The sequence below is a fragment of the Hypanus sabinus genome, chromosome 5, assembly GCF_030144855.1.
Source record: "Hypanus sabinus isolate sHypSab1 chromosome 5, sHypSab1.hap1, whole genome shotgun sequence".
NCBI lineage: Eukaryota > Metazoa > Chordata > Chondrichthyes > Myliobatiformes > Dasyatidae > Hypanus > Hypanus sabinus.
Genome location: NC_082710.1, coordinates 62,224,025 through 62,247,732, shown reverse-complemented (window position 1 = coordinate 62,247,732; position 23,708 = coordinate 62,224,025). Strand labels below are relative to the sequence as shown.

At 41.5% G+C, this 23,708-nt stretch overlaps 1 protein-coding gene across 3 annotated transcripts in view; it reads left to right on the top strand.

Annotated features, from left to right (window-relative positions):
* Positions 1-23,708, top strand: part of dennd4c (DENN/MADD domain containing 4C) — a 174,785-nt gene that overhangs the window by 86,495 nt on the left and 64,582 nt on the right. For all 3 annotated transcript variants that reach the window (XM_059970022.1, XM_059970020.1, XM_059970021.1), the window contains exons 13-14: positions 4,861-5,006; positions 5,500-5,538. In XM_059970022.1, coding sequence (XP_059826005.1) covers positions 4,861-5,006; positions 5,500-5,538 — 185 coding nt within the window. The remainder of the gene's footprint in view (positions 1-4,860; positions 5,007-5,499; positions 5,539-23,708) is intronic.

The window sequence follows — 23,708 nt, the reverse complement described above, 5'->3', positions numbered from 1 at the left end:
TCAACAGTGCTTCTCCCTATAGATGCTGCCTGGCCTGCTGTGTTCCACCAGCATTTTGTGTGTTGTTAGTATTCCTTCTTTCATTATATTGCAAGGAACTGTTATTCCTTTAGCTGTCCAGACCTTAAATCTAGCATCCAGTTTATTCGGTGTAAAATCCGAGTCATATGCACACCATTTAAGAATTGCAATATCTCCTAGTTTATATTCTTTTATAATAGTTTAATTCCCTAATTATGAAGAAATATTTTGACTATCTTCTCCAGCTGTGCCTCTCTCAATCATGTATACTGCTTTAAGGTCACCTCTCAGCCTCCTTTGCTCCAAGCTCAGCCTATCTTGTATCCTCATGACTGAAATTCAACAATCCAGATAACATCCCAGTGAATCTCCTCTGCACCCTCTCCTGTGCTGTATTTTAGAACAGGTCAAAGTCTGCTTTTAAGTGATACTCTTTCTCTGTCATCATCTGCCCAGACTCCTGTCCCAACCTTGCAGGATAATGTGCACTCTCAATGGAATGCCATAAATCTGTACTGCATTGGCTCTGTCTTTGATTTGCCCTTACTTTGTGAAAGGAGTACTAAACGAGAAGCTCTGTTAACTGTGTAGTCATTGGTTTTGAGGGGCTAATGCTCAAGGTGTAGTAATTATGAAATGATCTGCTTGGACTGATTTTAAAATCTGGTGCTTCAAACTTAATTGAAAATATTTTCAACTTGTAAGAATGAAAGAAGTACATGTCAATATGCAAACTGCCAATTTGTATGGATACTAACTAATAGAAAAATGGCATTAATTTTCTGACAACAACACACACAAAATACTGGTAGAACACAGCAAGCTGGGCAGCATCTATAGGGAGAAGCGATGTCGACGTTTCGGGCCGAGACCTTTCGTCAATTAATTTTCTGAAGTTTTTTTCCAATGCAATTCCATATCTCAAGTTCAGTTTTTTGTTTTCTGTTTCAGCTTATCTTTTATGCACCATAGCCCAACTATTTCTTTCATGTTAACTTCAATCTTCTTTCCCGTCTCCAATTACAGTTGTGTACACAGTGTATCTTCGATTACATCACAATGCTTTCATAATGTGGAAGGACTCTGAGCAAGCATGTTATTGCAACAAGCTTTTTAAGTTCTAAAAGATGTATTGATTGGATTTGTTGAAAAAAGCTTGTGTCTTGGACTAAAGCTTGTAACAGAAAGTATCAGTAATTGTTTTTACCCCCCTTGTTGGTATCCACAGTGTTGTATAAGTGAAGATTGAATATGATCTGAATGCAGATGCTGGGCAGTCTCTCAGAGCTTTACTTTCATCAAAATGAGTTGGTAAATTTGAAGCATTACTAGTTGTGACTTAACTCTGCAAGTTAGGGAGTCTTGTTTACATACTTCATTTTTTTTTATGTAGAAGACTTGCCTCTGGGTTGTGGAAAAATCTGCTGAAAGACGTTTCTTGAGTTTTACTGCTATTTATTGATACTGTGATCTCATTTTGTTTTGAGTTATAACTTAATGCCCAAACAACCCTAATTGAAGTTGGATACCCTTTTTACTACTAAAAAATTATTCTTTACATAGGACAGTTCAGCACAGTAAAGGCCCTTTGCTTACGATATTGTGCCAACTTTTAATCTACTCCGAGATCAATCAAACCCTTCCCTCCCACATAGCCTTCCATTTTTCTTTCATCCATATTTCTATCTGATTCTCTTAAACGCCCCTAATGTATCTAACTCCACCAATCCTGGCAGCATGTTCCATGCATCCATAACTGTTTTAAAAAAAAATCTATCTCCTGATACCCTTCTTTACTTTTACGGCCTGTCGTACTAGCCATTTCTGCCCTGAGGAAAAGGTCTCTGTCTGTCCCACTCTATCTATTCCTCTAAAGCACCTCTATCAAGTAACCTCTCATCCTCCGTCACTCCAAAGAGAAAAGCCCCAACTCGCTCATAAGACATGCTGTCCAATCAGTGCCACATCTTGGTAAATCTCCTCTGTACCATCCCTAAATCTTCCACATCCTCCCTATAATGAGGTGACCAGAATTGAACACAATACTCCAAATGTGGAATAACTAGTTTGATAGAGCTGAAACATTACCTTGTTGCTCTTCTCCCTAACACACCATGCACCTTCTTAACTACTAACTGCGCAGCAGTTTTGTGGGAATCTATGGACGAGGACCCTAATACTCCTCTGTTTCTCTGCTTTGCTAAGAATCCTGCCATTAACCGTGTACTCTGCTTTCAGGTTTGACCTTCCAAATTGTATCACACTTCCAGATTGAACTACATCTTCCATTTCTCAGCCCAGCTCAGCCTTCGATCAACAACCTACACAGTCCACACATCATCTATTAGAGACATAGAAAAGTACAACACAGAAACAGGCTTGTCAGCCCATCTAGTCAGTGCCAGACCATTTAAGCTGCTCCCAGTGTCCTGTTCCCAGATTGTAGCTCTCTATATCCCTGCAGTCTATATGCCTATCCACACTTCTCTTAAATGCTGCAATTGAGCTCGCATGCACTACATGAGCTGGCAGCTCATTTATTCTGCTCATGTTCCCCTCATATCGCTAGGATGCTATGCATCTCTTTTATTTCGTAACCAAGGCATTCATATCTTGAAAACCTAGATTCCCTAAACCTGTTATCTTTACCTTTTATTCTGACAGGCACATAATGTACAGCTTTGTACTCTCAAAATTTCACTTTTGAAGGTCTCCCACTTAGCAAGTACACCTTTGCTAGAAAATAGCCTGTCCCAATCCCAATTTTGAGAGTGTAATAAATAAACTTTGGGGGGGGGGGGGGGGAGGAGAGAATCTACCTACAACTTTTTTTGCTTTATCACATAAGCCCTTTGCTGAAGTTTCAGAGCTAAAGCCTCAAATTACCACTCTAATGCTGTCAACTCCAACAATGACTGCTTTGCCTGCCCCTGCTGTATTTTAATTTGTTCTTGATTATCTATTTCAATTGCTGATTGGCTGCTTCTCAAAACACCAAATTGCTGTGGATCAATGTCTTGTGTACTCAATTTGTGAACCTGGGTGAGCCGTGTCTTCTCATGCTTCTCAAAAATCCCATTCACTGTGTCATCTGTAAACTTAATAACCCACTATTGCACTTCCTCATCCAAGTAATTCATAAAAACCACATAGATCAGGGGTCCCAGAATAGATCCTTGTGGAACACCACTGGTTACAACCTCAATGCAGAATGTGCTTCCTCTGTTTCCAACCTCTGCCTTCTGTGTGCAAGCCGATTCTATATCTACACTGTCTTGTTTCCCTAAATCCCATCTCTCTTGACTTTCTGAATGAGCCCACTATCGAACACTTTACTAAAGTCCATATACATCACATCCACTGCTCTATCTTCATCAATTTGTTTTGTAACTTCCTTAAAGAATTCATTCAGTTTCTTGAGGCTTGACCAGTCCCCCTCAAAGCCAATTTGACTATAATTAATCAGAGTATGCTTCTTGAAATACTCGTAAATTCTGTCTCTAAGAATTCTCTCCAAAGGTTTGCCCACCACTGACGTAAGACTCTGTTCTTCCCAGGATTATCCTTGTCACCTTTTTTGAACAAGAAATAACATTTGTCACCCTCTAATCTTGCTTTACTACTGTGGCCAGTGAAGATGCAAAGATTATTGCCAAAGGCACAGCACTTACCTCCACTTCCCACAGTAACCTACAGTAGATCCCATCCTGCCCAGGGGACTTGTGTGTCCTTTTTCAAAAGTCCCACATATCCCCTTAATGTTAACATGTTCCAGCATATCAGCCTGTTTTATGCTATCTTCACATTTGTCAAGGTCCTTTTCACTAATGAATACTGAAGCAAAGTAATCATTTAGGATCTCTCCCGCCTTCAACAATTCCAGGCACATTTCCTTGTCTCTCCCTGCTTGGCCCTACCCTTGCTGTAGTCATCTTCCTGTTCTTCACATACATTTTGAATGCCTTGGGGTTTTCCTTAATTCTACTCACCAAGGCCTTCACGTCCCATTCTAGCTCATAAGTCTATTCATAAGCTGCTTCTTGGCTACCTTCTAACTCTTGTGTGCTTTCTGATCCTTGCTTCCTAAACCGTAAGTCTGCTTATTTTCTCCTCTTTTGATCCACATTTCTTGCCAATCATGATCATAGGTTCCTTCACCCTACCATCCTTTCCATTCCTATCGAAGCAATGTATCCAGAACCCCATGTAAGTTCTTCCGAAACAACCTCCATATTTCCATTGCATTTTTTCCTGAGAACATTAGTTTCTAATTCGATTCCTCCAATTAAATACTACTTAATACCGTCTGTTCCTATCCCTATCCAAGGCTGTGGTGGAGGTCAGGGAATTAATGGTCACTCTCCATATGCTCACCCACTGAATGGTTTGTCACCTGACCAGGTTACTTTCCTGGTACCAGATCCAGTATGGCCTCTCCTCAGTATGGCCTGTCTATATATTGTGGCAGAAATCCTTCTTGGACACACCTAACAAATTCTGCCCCATCTAAACCTTTTGCATAAGGAGGTGCCTATCAATATGAGGAAAGTTGAAGTTACCCGTCAGAACAACCTTTCCAAAATCTAGCTCTTGGTCTGCACTTCAGTGTCTGTTGCTGTTTGGGGTTCTATAGAATACAACAAATAAAATAATTGTTCCCTACCTGTTTCTGACTTTTACTTTCTTTACTTTGCCCACTTATCCTATAACTGGCATGGCTGGAATAAAACAAATGCTTAAGAAGCTGATTTTTATACATAACAGTACAAGACACCATACTGAAACAAATTTTAGCAGAGTGTTGTTTCATATGTAATTGGTATTGTTATTTTTTGGTAGGATTCTTGAAGTCTCGTGATCGAACACATCAGAAGTTCTATGTTCAGTTGACTAAAACACAGATGTTTATTCGTTTCATTGAAGAGTGTTCTTTTGTGAGCGACAAAGATGCTAGCCTAGCATTTTTTGATGACTGTATAGATAAGGTGAGATTTTGTATGTATTCAAATATAGCACTGACATTTTCAATTTTAGTTTTTCTGATGTTTTAATGTTGTTTTCCTGTGAAGACCTAAAGGTATTCTTTGATCATCAAGGGTTGAGTTCCAGGTGAACATATTATGCAAAGGTTCCAAAGTTAAGAGAACTTTACTCATTAGTTTTAATGTAAAGCCTCTAATTGGATTCCAGATTGAAGAATTTTGGTCAGACTATCTGTGTTCATGTGCATTATAAATTGAGAACACATATACTGAACAGCTAATTTATATATGACGTAAATTTATAATGGAAGAAAATGTTTGTTAGTATAATTTGGAAATTATTAAGTACAGGGGTATTCTATAGCCAATCCAAAGAGTAATTGAATTCAGATGTTTTTAGCCATATACATTGTAGCTACTTTCTAGTGTGTTTGAAATATACCTGTAGAATTGAGGCATTCTTTTGTTCCACTAAATAGTTTGTATTTTTCCCTAGCTTTTTCATTCTGACAAGGGCACAGAGAAAGGAAATAAGGTTAGTATTTTTAATTATGCAGTTTATTTGATGTATTGTGTTAAATAACACCATTGATATTATGGTATAACAATTGAGGTAGTATTAGAAGTTGAAATTGAGCAACAGCTCAAACACTTAGATAGGTAGGGTAAATGATTCAAGAGTTCAGTAGATCAAGATGTCATATTCTAAAATGAAAAGGATGATTATCAAACTTGTACAAGAATATTAAGACTGCATCTGATGTCAACAATTGGGAATCTTTGAGGCTGTGATCTCTGACAATTAATTAGCTTTTGGAAAAAATATAAATCTTTTAAAAGAACAATCTGTCAAACTATCCTGAGAATTCATTGGGGGGGAACAAAAGGGAGAGGGTTGTTGCAATGAGTCTGTGTGGCTTTGAAGAGGTATTTGCCAAAGTACTATGTAGCCATTAACAAGCTACAATTAAAGAGGTGGTGGCAATATTGATATGAAGCAATAATAACAAAAGGATAAAAGTAAGGCGGGCTCCCACCTGCTTTAAAAAGTCCACCATCCTACTTATGCCAAAGAAAAACAGTGACCTGCCTTAATGACTATCATCCAGTGGCTTTCACATCCATCATCTTGAAATGCTTGAGACTGGTCATAGAACAGGCCTTTTGGCCTAACAAGTCCATTTGGACCATGATGTCCACCCAGCTGGTGCCAGTTCTTGTGTTCATCCCATGTCCCTCTCACTCTATCCCTCCATGTACCTATCCAAGTGCTTCTTAAATGATACTATTGTTCTGACTCAACCACTTCTGGCAGCTCGTTCCATATATGCATCTATTTAAAAAAGAGTTTGTCTCTCAAGCCCCACACGGCAGACATCAATTCCAGACTCCAAGATCAACTTAATCCACTGCAATTTGCTTACTGCCAAAACAGGTTCACGGCGTCTGCTGTCTTCCTGACCCTACACTCATCTCTGGAACATCTGAATAACAAGCACACTAATTTCAGCCTCTTTATTGTCCATCCCTCCACCTTCAATATCATAATTCCTAACAAACTCATCTCCAAATTCCTGGATTTGGGACTCTTGCTTCCCCACCTGCAACTTGATACTCGACTTCTTGACCAACAGATCTCTATCAGAAGGAATACATAACACTTCCACGTTGTCCTTAACACTGCTGAACCCCCACTCTGCAATCTCAGTTCCATACTATACTCTATACACTCACAGTTATGTAGCCAAATTCTATTCTAACTTCATTCACAAGTTAGCAGATGTCAGCTTGATAGTGTGCCAGATCTCAAATAATGAGTCCAGGAAGGAGTTGAGAGCTCAATGGCATGGTGTCATGACAACAGACTCTTCCTCAGTGTTAGCACTCATGGACTTGAGGAAGCAGAGTAGAGTACACACCCCTATCTATATCAGTGGTACTGAAGTGGAAATAGTTGAGTTTCAAGTTCCTCACTGCGAATATCACCAACAATTTGTCCTTGTCCAGCCACATTAACACTACAGATGGGGGAAAATATGCCAACATCTCTTCTTCAAAAATGAAATTCTTTATGTTCTTGAGAACTTGCTGTTTTTTTTTACACAGATGCTCAATAGAAAGCATAGCATACAGATGTATCATATACATAAGAAAGTCTGAAGATGCTGGAAATCCAAGCAACACACACACAATGCGGAATGAACTCAGCAGGCCAGGCAGTTCCTATGGAAAAGAGTAAACAGTGGACTGATCATCAGTGTCCTGATGAAGAGTCTTGCCCCAAAACGTCAACTCTTTAGTCTTTTCCATAGATGCTGTCTGGCGTGCTGAGTTCTTCCAGCATTTGTGTGTGTTGCTTAGGTGCATCACATCTTGGGTTGGGAACTACTTGGCCCCAGACCAGATCAGATTTATTATCACTAACGTATGTCAAGAAATTTGTAGTTTAGTGGCAGCAGTATAGTGTGCAATACATTAAAAATACTTAACATTACAATAGGGATATCAATGAAAATGCAAAAAGAGAACAATACAGTGAGACTGGGTTCATGGTCTGTTCAGAAAACTGATACTGGAGTGTGAGTCTTCAAAGTTCGAAGTAATTTTTTAAATCAAAGTATGTATGTCACCTGAAGTTCATTTTTTGCAAGCTTTCACAGTAAATATGAAAAAAGACAATAGAATCAATCAAAAATGCACAGAAACAAGGACGGACCAACAACAAATTGTGCAAATACATGGGAAATCAATAATTGTTAAGTAATAAAAGACATTGAGAATATGAGTTGGATAATATTCAGGGATTCATCTTCAAATCTGAATGAATACACCCAGTTGTCATTGACTTCATGCGACCTTTGCCTTTTGAGAACATACTGGTCATACCCACACCAAAAGCCAAGTATGAGCCAGGAGATTCGTAGGACTTCATTTGTAGTATTCAAGACTGCAGATTCAGAACTATACAAGAAGTCCAGGTACAACTATGGAATTTATTTTAAGAGCAAAAAAGCAATTCTGGCTGAAGTTAGAGACTGAATTGGATGCACTTTAGCAGAGTTTGCAGGCCATTACTTCCTACAAAGCAAAACCTAACATCATAAATGGCCACACACTCACACACTCACACACTCACACACTCACACTCACACTCTCACACTCTCACACTCTCACACTCTCACACTCTCACACTCTCACACTCTCACACTCTCACACTCTCACACTCTCACACTCTCACACTCTCACACTCTCACACTCTCACACTCTCACACTCTCACACTCTCACACTCTCACACTCTCACACCCCCCCCCCCCCCCCCCACCTACCTGGTGGAACGCAGCAGGCCAGGCAGCATCTATAGGGTGAAGCACTGTTGACGTTTGGGGCCGAGACCCTTCGTCAGGACTAATGGAAAGGAAAGATAGTCAGAGATTTGAAAGTAGGAGGGGTAGGGAAAAATGCAAAATGATAGAAGATCGGAGGGGGTGGGGTGAAGATAAGAGCCAGAAAGGTGATTGGCAAAAGGGATACAGAGCTGGAGAAGGGAAAGGATCATGGGATGGGAGGCCAAGGGAGAAAGAAAGGGGGAGGGGAGCACCAGAGGGAGATGGAGAACAGGCAGAGTGATGGGCAGAGAGAGAAAGTAAAGAAAGGGAGGGGGGAAAATTACTAAATATATCAGGGATGGAGTTAGAAGGGGAGGAGGGTCATTAACAGAAGTTAGATAAGTTAATGTTCATGCCACCAGGTTGGAGGCTACCCAGCCGGTATATAAGGTGTCGTTCCTCCAACCTGAGTGTGGCTTCATGTTGACAGTAGAGAAGGCCATTGGTAGACATATCAGAATGGGATGTGGAATTAAAATGTATGGCCACTGGGAGATCCTGCTTTCTCTGGCGGACCGAGTGTAGGTGTTCAGCGAAACGGTCTCCCAGTCTGTGCCGCGTCTCACCAATATATAAAAGGCCACACCGGGAGCACCGGACACAGTAGGTGAAGTGTCGCCCCACCTGGAAGGACTGTCTGGGGCCCTGAATGGTGGTGAGGGAGGAAGTGTAAGGGCAGATATAGCACTTGTTCGGCTTACAAGGATAAGTGCCAGGAGGGAGATCAGTGAGAAGGGATGGGGGGGGGGGGTGGGGAGCAGGATAAGTGGACAAGGGAGTCACGTAGGGAGCAATCCCTGCGGAAAGCAGAAGGGGAGGGAAGATGTGCTTGGTAATGGGATCCTGTTGGAGGTGGCAGAAGTTATGGAGAATTATACGTTGGACCTGGAGGCTGGTGGGGTGGTAGGTGAGGACAAGGGGAACCCTATCCCGAGTGGGGGTGGCGGGCGGATGGGGAGATGTGCGGGAAATGGGAGAGATGCGTTTGAGAGCAGAGTTGATGGTGTAAGAAGGGAATCCCCTAAGGAAGACATCTCCTTCGCCCTGGAATGAAAAGCCTCACCCTGAGAGCAGATATGGCGGAGACGAAGAAATTGTGGGAAGGGGATAGCATTTTTGCAAGAGACAGGGTGGGAAGAGGAATAGTCCAGGTAGTTGTGAGAGTCTGTTGGCTTAAAGTAGATATCAGTAGATAAGCCGTCTCCAGAGATGGAGACAGAAAGATCAAGAAAGGGGAGGGAGGTGTCGGAAATAGACCAAGTAAATTTGAGGGCAGGACGAAAGTTGGAGGCAGAGTTAATGAAGTCAACGAGCTCAGCATGTGTGGAGGAGGCAGCGCCAATGCAGTCATTGATGTAGCGAAGGAAAAGAGGGGGACGGATACCTGTATAGACTTGGAAAATGGACTGTTCCACAAAGCCAACAAAAAGGCAGGCATTACTGGGATCCATGCAGGTGCCCATGGCTGCACCCTTAGTTTAGAGGAAGTGGGAGGAGCCAAAAGAGAAATTATTGAGAGTAATAACTAATTCCGCTAGACGGAGGAGAGTGGTGGTAGAGGGGAATTGGTTAGGTCTGGAATCCAAAAAGAAGTGAAGAGCTTTGAGACTGTCCTGGTGGGGGATAGAGGTATATAGGGACTGGACGTCCATGGTGAAAATAAAGCAGTAGGGGCCAGGGAACTTAAAATCATTGAAAAAATTCAAAGCGTGAGAAGTATCATGAACATAGGTGGAAAGAGATTGAATAAGGGGAGATAAAACAGTGTCAAGGTATGCAGAAATGAGTTCAGTGGGGCAGAAGCAAGCTGAGACAATAGGCCTACCTGGACAGGCAGGTTTGTGGATCTTGGGTAGGAGGTAGAAATGGAAAGTGCGGGGTATGGGAACTATGAGGTTGGTGGCAGTGGATGGGAGATCCCCAGAGCTGATAAGGTTGGTGATGGTATAGGAGACAGTGGCCTGGTGCTCCTTAGTGGAGTCATCATCAAGAGATAATTAAGAGGAGGTATCAGAGTTGTGGCTGTGCCTCGGCCAGGTAGAGGTCAGTACACCAGACAACAACAGCTCTCCCCTTATCACCAGGTTTTATAGTGAGGTTGGGATTGGTGCGGAGAGCAGAGCATTCAGAAGGAGTGAGGTTGGAATTGGAACGGTGTGGCGAAATCAAGACGGTTGATGTCCCGTCGGCAATTAGCAATAAAGAGATCCAGAGCAGACATAAGACCCTCCTTCATGAAGAGGAGGAGGGTTGAAGACGGGAGAAGGGGTCATCAGTGGGGATAGGAGAGTCCTTGCCAAAGAAGTAAACTCGGAGACAGAGCTGGCAGAAGAAGAGTTCAGCATCTTGGTGTACACGGAACTCGCTGAGGTGTGGGCGAAGAGGGACAAAGGTCCCTTACTGAGGACAGAGCACTCTGCCTCAGAGTTGAAGGTCGGAGGGGACGGTAAAGACCCCGCACGGATGAGAGATGGGATCAGAGGGAGGAGGGAGGCTGGTAGTGTCAGTGGAGAGGGAAGGGTTGGGGTGAGAGGAAGATGTAGCCTCTGAGGGCCCAGGAGCTGACAATGGGATCTGAGGGGGAGGGGATTGCAGAGTGATGGTGGGGGAAGGGGAGATGGGAGTCACAATTGCAGCATGTGAAGACCCGGCCTGGAGTTATATACTGGCTGGGTAGCCTCCAACCTGATGGCATGAACGTTAACTTCTCTAACTTCTGTTAATGCTCCTCCTCCCCTTCTAACTCCATCCCTGATATATTTAGTATTTTTCCCCCTCCCTTTTCTTTCTCTCTCTGCCCATTACTCTGCCTGTTCTCCATCTCCCTCTGGTGCTCCCCTCCCCCTTTCTCCCTAGGCCTCCCGTCCCATGATCCTTTCCCTTCTCTAGCAGTGTATCCCTTTTGCCAATCACCTTTCTGGCTCTCAGCTTCACCCCACCATCTCAGCGTCTCTGGAAATAAATGAACAGTCAATGTTTCAGTCTCAGCATCAGGCCTTCAATCAGTCCTCATGATGGGTCACTGCCTGAAATGTCAACAGTTTATTCATTTCCATAGCTGCTGCCTGGCCTGCTGATTTCTTCCAATTTTTTTTTGTGTTGTTCTGCCCTTACAGCATGACATTTTAACCCTTGCTTTGGGGCAATTTCTGAAATTCCCCCTTTTTGTCCTGTAAAGACCAGCAGTCTACTGAACTTCAGTAACACAGTTTTGTCTGGGGCATTTGACTGATGGAGTGCATTGGACTGTTGGGATCATAAAGGAGACTGTTGCCTGGTGAGTTATCACTCTACAAAGTGATTTCAGGCAAGAGACTAAAACAAATAGCATAACTAGTAAGAATATAGCCCCCTTGCCCACTGTACAATGGAACTACCCCAATCTCCTGGAAGTGAGTGGAGCCAGGTGGTGACTAGCTCCAGTGTAACACCTGCATAATCTTTTTGACCTTGTCAAATTCTAAGTAGATCACATATTTGCATTCAACACTCCTGGCTGATGATGTCTCAAGTAGCATTTTCCTTAGCCAGTATGAATTCCAATGCCAATTAGTTCTGAAGTATCACATTATGAATCACTACCATCTCATCTGTTATACCCTCAATGGCCTCGCTTGTTTCATGTAATGCTTGGGGTGTCTCTTTGGCCAATCTTTCCATGGCAGAGACAATATTAATACTTTCTCAAGCAAGTCTTGGAAGTCCTCAAAAGGGGGTCCCAATTATCCAGAAGCTTTCAGCCTCTAATAGCCTTTCAGTGGATGTTCTGCACAGCCTGATGCAGAGAAAGTGACTATAGCTGGTGAATATGTGGTGGGATTCTTAGGCCAAATAACAAAAGCCTTTCCATCCTACAGGCAACCATGCTTTTATACAGTGCTCTGCAAAAATCTTAGGCACATATATATAGGTTCTCTAGTAATTGTATTTATTGCAATGTACTACTGCCACAAAAGAGAACTAATTTCATAACACATGAGTGATGTGGAAGAGGGGAGGGAGCAGGAAGCACCAGAGAAACATTCTGTAATGATCAATAAACCAGTCGTATGGAATCAAATGACCTTGCCTGGTTTCTCAGTGCTGGGTATGCTTGCACTCGTCCCACCCCCTACCTCTGCACTCCTGTGCCACCTATCCCACACCGTTCCTACAGAGCTCTACCCTCGTCATTCCTGATCTCCTTTGCTCTTGCCAGATTTGCAAACTCGCTGTCTGCTGCACATTGACAAATACAATGCAATGCAAAATTCTTAGGCACACTAGCTATATATACTACACATAGTATGTTTTATTAAGTGACATTAGCTTGTTAATAAATGTACATGTACTGTTTCCAACCAAGATGGTACCTTTCTATTGGCAGATACATTTTTCGCTCTGCCCTCTTTGCCCTATCAAGGTTAGAGGGTGGTAATAAGATGCAGTTATATAAAAGAAAATACCATCCATCAAAGCCAGTGCCCACTCTGAGCGATTGTATGCATCCCTCCATCTTCCCTCCTGCTTTCTAAAACAATCAATTTTAGGCTTCACTTTGCTTCCTTCCATGACTGCTAGGCAGTGTTGTGCTGTCTTAGTTTTGTTGTTGAAATAATGCCAAGCTTTCCTTTCCGGGAAAGAAAAAGGGATGGGAACACTGCCCCCTGAATGTGTGGATCCATTACAACATACCCAACAACTTGACTGAGTGGATTGCAGTGTGTGTTTGTAACTAAGATGTAAGCAGGTGTTGTAATAATGTTCTGCATTTGAGTAAAAGATAAGCCCAAAGTATATTCTCAATCTAAAATCCATTATAACCATTTAAGGGTTCCAGTCAATGAGTTGGTCCTTTCTCCAAGATCATCTTTGCCTCTGGTTCCTTGGGATTATGTCTCTAGTAAATCATGTGGTTTGCCACCACTTTTCCAGCTATAGTTGGGAATCCTGGTACATTCCACTCATTTCTGATTATATTCATTGTTGGATTCTTAGTGCATGTTAGTCCAGAAGTCTTCAGAGGTTTAAGGGTTTGGGAAACATGGAAGCAAATCATCCACATACTGAAGCAATATGGAAGGACTCCTGTAAGACCTTTCTGCACTTTAAGAGTTCAACAGACATCATTTACTCCACATCATTACCTCCTTTTGCCAATTGGTTCTCTGCTACTTGAGCAAGCAAGTGTTTTATTATCATCGTTCTGTGTTTGGGGGAAAAAAGGCTCAGGATCTGTTGAAATTGAATGCGATGGGTTGTATCTTCACTACATATAAAGAGTCGCCTGGAAAATACTGAAAGAGTGCCCTTTGGAACTCTTCAGGCATTTTACATAAAACAAAGAATCTAAAATCCCTTGAATGGTATGGCAGTGTAACATGTAAATTGTGTGTGGGCTTGTATCAGGTGACAATTAAAAACAGTTCAGCATGAGGTGGCAACACATTCGGGGCCTTGGTAGAGAATGAAAAGAGCATGAGAGGACTTAATGTGATTGTCCAGCAGTAGTTGCTTTGCAGATTTTCCATATGGATGATCTGAACCTTCTCCAGAGTAATGTGCCATACAGCGTAAGCCAGTGGATGTCAGACATAATTATTTCTCTAACAATGTGCTCAACTGTAGCAAATGTTTTTGCAGACAAAAAATTGTTAGCAAACTTCCACCACCAGACTCTGGCTTTTACCTGAACCAGTGCTTCTAACAGGGCAGAAAGTCTTTGGAACCTTGAGCTGTACCTGTTCAGGGAAGCATACCAATGAGCATCACAGTTTACAAAAGAAATCCCATCTCCACAGATTAATCAGTGGATCTTGTGCTGCAAGCAGCTGAAGATCTCCTCAAGGTGATAAATAACTGTATTAAAAAAACTGGTAAAGAGACTGCCTGTCCTGTTCCCACAACAATTAACCGATCCTTTGCTTCAGAGTGCTTACAGTCAATTAGAAGCAAGAATTGTGGAAATGGGGGTTCCACTATCAACCAGGAAATCTAATTGTTTACCATTATCTTCAGAAATCTGTAAAATGGATAGAATTGTAATTGTACAAGGTCTTGAGTACAGTTCAGGAAAGGATTATTTAAAGTAAACTATGATCTGTGGTATTGGTAACTGTTACCAACATTGCCTTGGAACCAAGGGCATCTTTGAGCCCAGTGGCTAGGCTATCTGCTAGTAGAAAATCTTTTAAGGATATCCCTCTCTTTTACCCCACTGTATCCACTGCCCCATCTCCATGTTGACATGAATCAAAGTACTGTGAAAACCCCATATATTTAGAGTATTTTCTAAATAGTAAATTATGCTGTTCAAACAAAAATTGTACCATCACAAGTAGGTCATATGGGCCAAAAGCGTACAAAGCAAGTAATGTTAAAGCTAAGTTTACAGAGAAGTTACAAGCAGAATGATAACCCAAAACTTGGTCACTGTCATTTTAGTTAAATATACAGTAAAACAGAATGACAAATTAAAATAACTTCCAAATTGTATAGGACAGCTGTCGCATTTGTTTAACAATAAACAATTTGTTTAACAATTTTTTTTACGATATTTTGTCCCAACTCCCGAGCCAAGTTTAACTCTCTGATGTTTTAACGAGTTCTGTAGGGATGAGCGTGACTCAAAGCAATGGCGCAATAGATAAAAATGGGCAATTGCCGCACAAAGCGCGAGGAAAGTTTAATAGATTAAATTGCATTTATATTATTGCAAGAAGTCAAACGAGTGTGGCAGATCAACTCGGGTACATGGGGTTGTGATTTAATAGCTATTATAGAAACATTTTTGAGGGATGGGATGGGATGGACTGGTAGCACAATGTTCCAGAGTATAGATGATAAAGGTAAAAACAAGAAAGGAAAGAGAAGTACAATATTGATTAGTAAGAACATCACAGCAGTAATTTGAGGGGGCATTCCTGGGGTTTGGGGGGGGGGTGCTTGGGGAAAGAGGTCTCCAATATAGAATTCTTGGTAGAAATTAGAAATAAGAAAGGTGTAATCACATTTATGGAATAACATTATGGGCTGTGCAGAAGGTGGTGAAAATTAAAAGAGCAAATATGTAAATAAATCACACATAGGTTTATGAATAATAGGGTTGTAACAATAGAACATAGAACACCTACAGCACAATACATGCCTTTTGGCCCACAATGCTGTGCCGAACATGTACTTATTCTAGAAATTTAGCCTTCCATTTCTCTATGCTCCATGTACCTATCCAGGAGTCTCTTAAGAGACTCTATCATATCTGCCTGCACCAGCATTGCTAGCAGCTCATTCCACACACTCACCACTCTGTGTAAAAACAAAACAACAACAACAAAACAAAATGACTTATCCCTAACATCTCTGCTGTACCTACTTTCAAGCACCTTAAAAATATGCCCTCTCATGTTAGCCATTTCAGCCCTGGGAAAAAGCCTCTGACTGTCAACATAATTAATGCCTCTCATCATCTTATACACCTCTATCGAATCAGCTCTCATCCTCTGTTGCTCCAAGGAGAAAAGGACGAGTTCACTCACCCTATTCTCATAAGGCATGCTCCCCAATCCAGGCAGCATCCTTATAAATCTCTGCACCCTTTCTATGGTTTCCACACCTTCCTGTAGTGAGGTGACCAGAACTGGGCACAGTACTCCATGTGGGGTCTGACCAGTTTCCTATATAGTTGCAACATTACCTCTCAGCTCCTAAACTCAATCCCATGGTTGATGAAGGAAAATGCATGGTATACTGCCTTAACCACAGTCAAACTGCGTAGCAGCTTTATGTGTCCTATGGACTCAGACCCCAAGATCGCTCTGATCCTCCACACTGCCAAGAGCTTTACCATTGGTGCTATATTCTACCATCATATTTGAGCTATCAAAATGAACCACCTCACACTTAGCTGGGTTGAACTCCATATGCCACTTCTCAGCTCAGTTTTGCATCCTATCGATGTCCCGCTGTAGCCTCTGACGGCCCTCCACACTTTCCACAACATCCCCAACCTTTGTGTCATCATCAAACTTACTAACTCATCCCTCCACTTCCTCATCCAGGTCATTTATAAAAATCACGAAGAGAAGGTGCCCCAGAACAGATCCCTGAGGCACTCCACTGGTGACTGACCTCCGTGTAGAACATGACCTGTCCACAACCACTCCTTGTCTTCTGTGGGCAAGCCAATTCTGAATCCACAAAGCAATGTCCCTTTGGATCCCATGCCTCCTTACTTTCTTAATAAGCCTTGCATAGGGTACCTTATCAAATGACTTGCTGAAATCCATATACACTACATCTACTGCTCTTCCTTCATCAATGTGTTTAATCACATCTTCAGAAAATTTAATCAGGCTTGTAAGGCATGACCTGCCTTTGACAAAGCCATGCTGACTGTTCCTAATCATACCATACCTCTCCAGATGTTCATAAATCCTGCCTCTCAGGTTCTTCTCCATCAGTTTGCCAGCCACTGAAGTAATACTTACTGGTCTATAATTTCCTGGGCTATCTCTAATCCCTTTCTTGAATAATGGAACAAGATCCACAACCCTCCAATCCTCTGGAACCTCTCCCATCCCCATTGATCATCGCCAGAGGCTCAGCAATCTCTTCCCTTGCCTCCCACAGTAGCCTGGGGTACATCTCATCTGGTCCCAGTGACTTATCCAACTTGATGCTTTCCAAAACCTCCAGCACATCCTCTTCCTTAAAATCTACATGCTCAAGCTTTCAGTCCACCGCAAGTCATCCGTACAATCGCCAAGATCCTTTTCCGTGGTGAATACTGAAGCAAAGTACTCATTAAGTATCTCAGCTATCTCCTCTGGTTCCATACACACTTTTCCACTGTCACACTTGATTGGTCCTATGCTCTCACGTCTTACCTTTTGCTCTTTACAGGCTTATAGAATGCCTTGGAGTTTTTCTTAATCCTGTCCACTAAGGCCTTCCCATGACCCCTTCTGATTCTCCTAATTTCATTCTTAAGCTCCTTCCTGCCAGCCTTATAATCTTTTAGATCTCTATCATTACCTGGTGGTTGTTGTTTTTAACCTTTTGTAAGCTTTTCTTCTTGACTAGATTTACAACAGCCCTAGTGTACCACCATTCCTGTACCCTACCATCCTTTCCCTGTTTCATTGGAACATTCCTATGCAGAACTCCATGCAAATATCCCCTGAACATTTGCCACATTTCTGCCATACATTTCCCTGAGAACTTCTGTTCCCAGTTTATGCTGCCAAGTTCCTGCTTGATGGCTTCATATTTCCCCTTACTCCAATTAAACGTTTTTCTAACTTGTGTGTTCCTATCCCTCTCCAATGCTATGGTAAAGGAGATAGAATTGTGGTCACTGTCTTCAAAATGCTCTCCCACTGAGAGACCTGACACCTGACCAGGTTCAGTTCCCAATACCAGATCATACAGCCTCTCCACTTGTAGGCTTATCTACATATTGTGCCAAGAAACCTCCCTGAACATACCTAACAAACTCCACCCCATCTAAACCCCTCCGTCTAGGGACATGCCAATCAATATTTGGGAAATTAAAATCTTCCACCACAGCAACTCTTATTATTACACCTTTCCAGAATCTGTTTCCCTATCTTCTCCTCGATGTCCCTGTTACTATTGGATGGTCTATTAAAATAACACCGAGTAGAGTTATTGACTCATTCCTGTTCCTAACTTCTACTCAGAGACTCGGTGGACAATCCCTCCATGACTTCCTCCTTTTCTGCAGCCGTGACACTATCTCTGAGTAGCAGTGCCACACCCCCACCTTGTTTGCCTCCCTCCCTGTCCTTTCTGAAACATCTTAAGCCTGGCACTCTAAGTAGCCATTCCTGTCCCTGAGTCATCCAAGTCTCTGTAATAGCCACAACATCGTAGCTCCAAGTACTGATCCATGCTCTAAGCTCATCCACTTTGTTCATAATACTCCTTGCATACTCTCCCCAACAGCCTTAGCAAACATCCCTGCCAGGATATTGGTCCCCCTCAGATTCAAGTGCAACCCATCCTTTTTGTACAGGTCACACCTGCCCCAAAAGAGATTCCAAAGATCCAGAAATCTGAATCCCTGGCCCCTGCTCCGATCCCTCAGCCACGCATTTATCCTCCAGCTCATTCTATTCCTGTAGTAAACTGTGTGTAGTACAGGCAGTAATCCCAAGATTACTACCTTTGAGGTCCTGCTTCTCAACTTCCTTCTTAACTCCCTGCAGTCTGTTTTCAGGACCTCCTCCCGTTTCCTACCCATGTTGTTAGTAACAATATTTACCACGACCCCTGGCTGTTCACCTTCCTACTTCAGGATATCGTGGATGCGATCAGAAAGATCCTGGACCCTGACACCTGGGAGGCAAACTACCATCTGTGTTTCTTTCCTGCATCCACAGAATTGCCTGTCTGATCCCCTAACAATAGGGCCTAATAAAAACAGGTGATTTTTATTTTCCCAGTCTATTAAGCTAGTGCTTTGAATCATACCCATCCATATGAAACTAGTTTAAACCTGCCTAAGCAGGTCTAAAAAATCTCCTTGCCAGGATTAGTCCTTTTCTAGATCGAGTGTAACTCATCCTTTGTGCAGTCCCTATCATGCCGTCACCATTGCCAATATTTCTCAGCGTCCATCTGCAGCTTCAGTCATTCTATGTGGTCAGTCAAGAAATGCATTTGTACTTACTTCTCACAGTTGTTGCTAGGGAAAGAAACTTTCCCTTATCTGTCACATTCTGGAAGAGGAGCATGTAACTGCACAGATTGTCACCTCTTAAACATTCATCCTACAGTGGAAGGTTAAGCACTTGCCTTGCAGTTGTCAGGCTCAACTTACAGAGGAAATCTTAAAGAAACATATACAGTTATGAAAGGATAGATTGGATAGAGGCAGCAAAATTGTTTTCACTAGTAGGTGAGACTATTACCAGGGGACATAGCCTCAAGATTCAGGGGAGTAGATGGAGGTGAGGAGGAACTGCTGTTCCCAGAGAGTGGTGAATCTGTGGAATTCTCTGCCCAATATAGCCCAATGAATTAAATATAATGAATATATTTAAGACAGAGTTGGGTAGATTTCTGCATAGTAGGTGAATTAAGGGCTATGGGGTAAAGGCAGGTATGTGGAGATGAGACCATGGTCAGATCAGTCATGATGTTGACTGAATGGTAGAATATGCTCAACGTGCCTATTTCTTATGTTCTTGCGTTTCTCAATAAAACTTCAGCACTTTAACTTCAAAGCAGCTAAACTCATAAAGGCTGTTCCTTTCAGAAAAAAGTGGGGATCTAGACAGACGTTCCAGTCAGTTGGGCTACCTAATCCTGAATGAGTGGCAGTCTGAGGCAGAAAAAATAAATTGGGTATGTGTCATTACAGGAATAACTGAGTCAGCATATCATAAACACAAGATTCTGCAGATGCTGGAAATCCAGAGCAATTCTCACAAAGTGCTGGAGGAACTCAGCAGGTCAGGCAGCATCTATATAAATGAATAGACGGTCAACATTTTGGGCTGAGATCTTCTTCAGGATTGGGAAAGAAAGGGGAGGCCCCCAGAATAGAAAGGTGGGGGGAAGAGGAAGGAGGAGCAGATAGAAGGCAATAGGTGAAGACAGGTGGGAAAAGCTAAAAGGTTGCAGAAGGAGGAAACCCGTAGGAGAGACAGCGTATTTTGCTACCAGTGCTTGGGCTGAGGATGATGATCCCAAGAGTAGTGGTACTTAAGTGAATCAGTGGCTTGCATTTGCAACATATTTTCCATGACCTGAAAATCTAGCGGTGTTTTAGAGTTGACTTAACATGTACACTATGGTAACATAGTGAAGTACTAAATCATATGTCTTTAAGATCACACACGAGGTTTCCGGTGATGTCACCGTCGAGAATGGCAGCTTAAGTCACTAGCTCCTCCGGAAAAATGCATATTAAGCCCCATTAACCCATCAAATACAGTATTTTTTGAAAAATATTTGAACTGAAAAGAGGACGAGAATGGGGAAAAAGAATGGAAATTAAAAAAGTGACACTGCGGAGCCTGCAGCCGAGAGGAGTGCAGCGAGTGGCTCTCCTACCCGACCGCGTGCTAGCGAGGCGAACGCTGGGCCTCATTCAGGCGAAGCTGCGAATATGATCGAAATTCTGAAAGAGATAAGGGAGTTCCAGAAAGATATAAAGCAGCAGCTACATGATATTAAGTTGGAACTCGCCAATGTCAATCAAAAAGTAGCGGTGGCAGAGACTCTAATTGAGAAGGTGGAAGATCGCGTTCAAAACGTTGAACGAATACTGAGTAAGACAATAAAAATATTAAATCAAGAAGATAAACTGCTTGACCTGGAGGGAAGATCACGGCGGAAAAATATCAGAATATACAACGTTCCCGAAGGAGCGGAGGGCTCGTCTATGATGGAGTTTGTCGGAAAGTTGCTGCGGGATGTGCTGGATCTTCCCTTGACAATGGAGCTGGAAATCGAGAGAACGCATTGCGCGCTAGTCCTGAAACCTACCCGGGATAAGCCATGCTCAATAATAATTAAATTCCTTTGGTACAGTACCAAGGTGGAGATTCTACGAAGGGCCTGGGGTAAGAAGAGGATGTTTTTAGGCGATAAATTAATATATTTCGACCAAGGTTCCCCCCGCGGTCCTCCAGAAACGCAAAGAATACTCTGAAGTAAAGCAAGTACTAAAGCAAAAAAGGATTAGATTTCAAACTCCGTACCCCACTAAACTTCAAGGGTTTTATGAAGACAGGGCGTGGTTGTACCAGACAGTGGAAGGGGTGACTACAGACATGAAGGCCAGAGGGTTGCCCGTTAGCGTGGTCAAACCGAAGGAAAGCCTGGCAGAGGAATTATCCCACTCTGTTTGGGAAATAGTGAGAGATTCGAGAAGGCAGGAGACAGGAGGAGGCCAAGAGAAGTATATCATAAAGAGACCAGGAGTTTTCCAAAGACGGTCCTCATCCCCTCCAGAAGAGCCATAAGGTTTGGCTAACTTTAAAAATGTTGAGAAGCTAAACGGAAGCAAAAGTAGACGGTGATATACCTATCTCAAGAAATACTTATTATAATGTGGATTTTATATTACTTAGTTGTTATTCTTTAGTCGCTCACGTACTTCTTTTCCCCCACTAAAATAAGAATATATATATGTGTGCATATATGTGTATATATGTAATATATACACACACATATATATGAGGAGTATCCAGGGAAATCTTTTCTGTGTAATGGATTTGTTCACTGACTTTTATGACTATTGCAATGGGGGACCTCAACTCACAAGTAGGAGGGGTTATCCCCCACAGCTAGATATTTCCTCTAGCTCAACGCAGGGTCATCTATTAGAAACCTCAGCCTTGGAATCACAGGTTTGTTGCCATTTTTGTTGTTAATTGCGTTTCTTGGTTCTTATTTGATCAGGGATTAGATAGATTAAGTTTTATTCTGCTAATTTCAATGATATATTGACAGATAAATACACATGGCTAAGGACAAAGTAGAATTCATTTTTTTTTAATGTCAATGGGCTATTAAATCCAATCAAACGTAATAGAATTTTATTCAAAATGAAAAAAGAACAAGCCCATGTAGTATATTTACAGGAAACTCATTTAAGATAATGAGCATAAAAAAACTAAAGAGAATGGGCTTCACTAATTTGTTTTTCTCCTCATATAAATCAGGACATAGGAGAAGAGTTGCTAGTCTTATCACAAGTAAGCTAAATTTTGAAAAAGTATTCGAAATGGGAGATAAAGAGGGCAGATATATTCTGGTCAGGGGGAATATAGACAGAAATTTATTACCCTATTGAATATATACGCACCCCCGGGAAGTGATTCTGGGTTTTTTCAGAAAATTACTGATATAATGGTAACAGAAACAGAAGGTTTCCTGATATGTGGGGGAGACAACCAAACTTAGACTCTTCCAATAGAAAAACCTATGAAACAAAATCTTTACATAAGGAAGTTAATACACTTTTTGAGGGTGTTGGTTTAATTGATATATGGAGGGACCTTTTCCCCAACAGAAGGGATTACACTCATTATTCTGCTCCCCATTCTGTATATACAAGAATAGACTATTTCGTAACATTTGGAAAAGACAAAGACAAAATAAACACCTGTAGAATTGGGATAATAGATGTAAGTGACCATGCACCTATATATTTATCTGTTGATTTTTGACCTACAACCAAAGAATACTATTTGGAAACTAAATTCAAGTCTACTTGTACTTTAAGGAACAAATTAAAAAAGAAATTGGTCTGTACTTAGAATTTAATGATAATGGATATGTTTCACCTCCCATTTTATGAGATACTCTGAAGGCTATCTTAAGAGGGAAAATTATAGCGATATCTTCATATAAGAAAAAAATAAGGAATAAAACATTAGAGGAATTACAAAATAGACTGAAGGAACTAGAGAAAAAACACAAATTGAATTTGGCACAGGATACATTAGGGGAAATTAAAAGAATTAGGAATGAAATAAATCATTTGGCTACACAAGAAATCAGGAAAAACTTAATGTTTCTGAAACAGAGACATTATGAAAGTGGATTGAAATCTATGAAAATACTGGCGTGGAAACTGAAAAAAAAAATAGCAGAAAATGCAGTTCATAGAATTAGGGACCCAAAAACGAAAATAATAAAAAATAAACTAAGTGAAATTCAAGAAGGTTTTGAAGTGTTTTAGAAAACTCTATATTCCAAAGTTCCAGGGGGAAGCATAACCCAAATTGACACCTTCTTGAATTCTCTAGAGTTACCCACTTTAAGCAAAGAACAAAATAGAACAATGACTGCTGACATAACTGAAGTTGAATTAAAAGCAGCAATTAGTAGGCTTAAATTAAGCAAGTAACCAGGAACTGATGGGTATACAGCAGAGTGGTACAAAGAATTTAAAAATGAGTTGATTCCTGATTTACTCCCCACACTGAACTGGGCTCTAAAAAAGTCACAAATGCCACCCAAGGCAAAAATTAAGGAAGTGATAATCTCAGCTATACTGAAAGAAGGCAAGGAAAAAATGGAATGTGGGTCATTTAGACCAATATCTGTTCTTAATGTAGATTATAGATTATTTACCTCCATCATGGCCAAATGATTAGACGCGTTTCTACCCATACTGATATGTAACGATCAGACAGGTTTTATACAACAACGCCAGACACAATATACGAAGGACACTTTGCATTATGGATCATATACAAAAAGATAAAATCGAAGCAATAGTGATAAGCGTGGGCACTAAAAAGGCTTTTGATTCGGTTAATTGGAAGTTTCTTTACAGAGTTTTACATAGATTTGGTT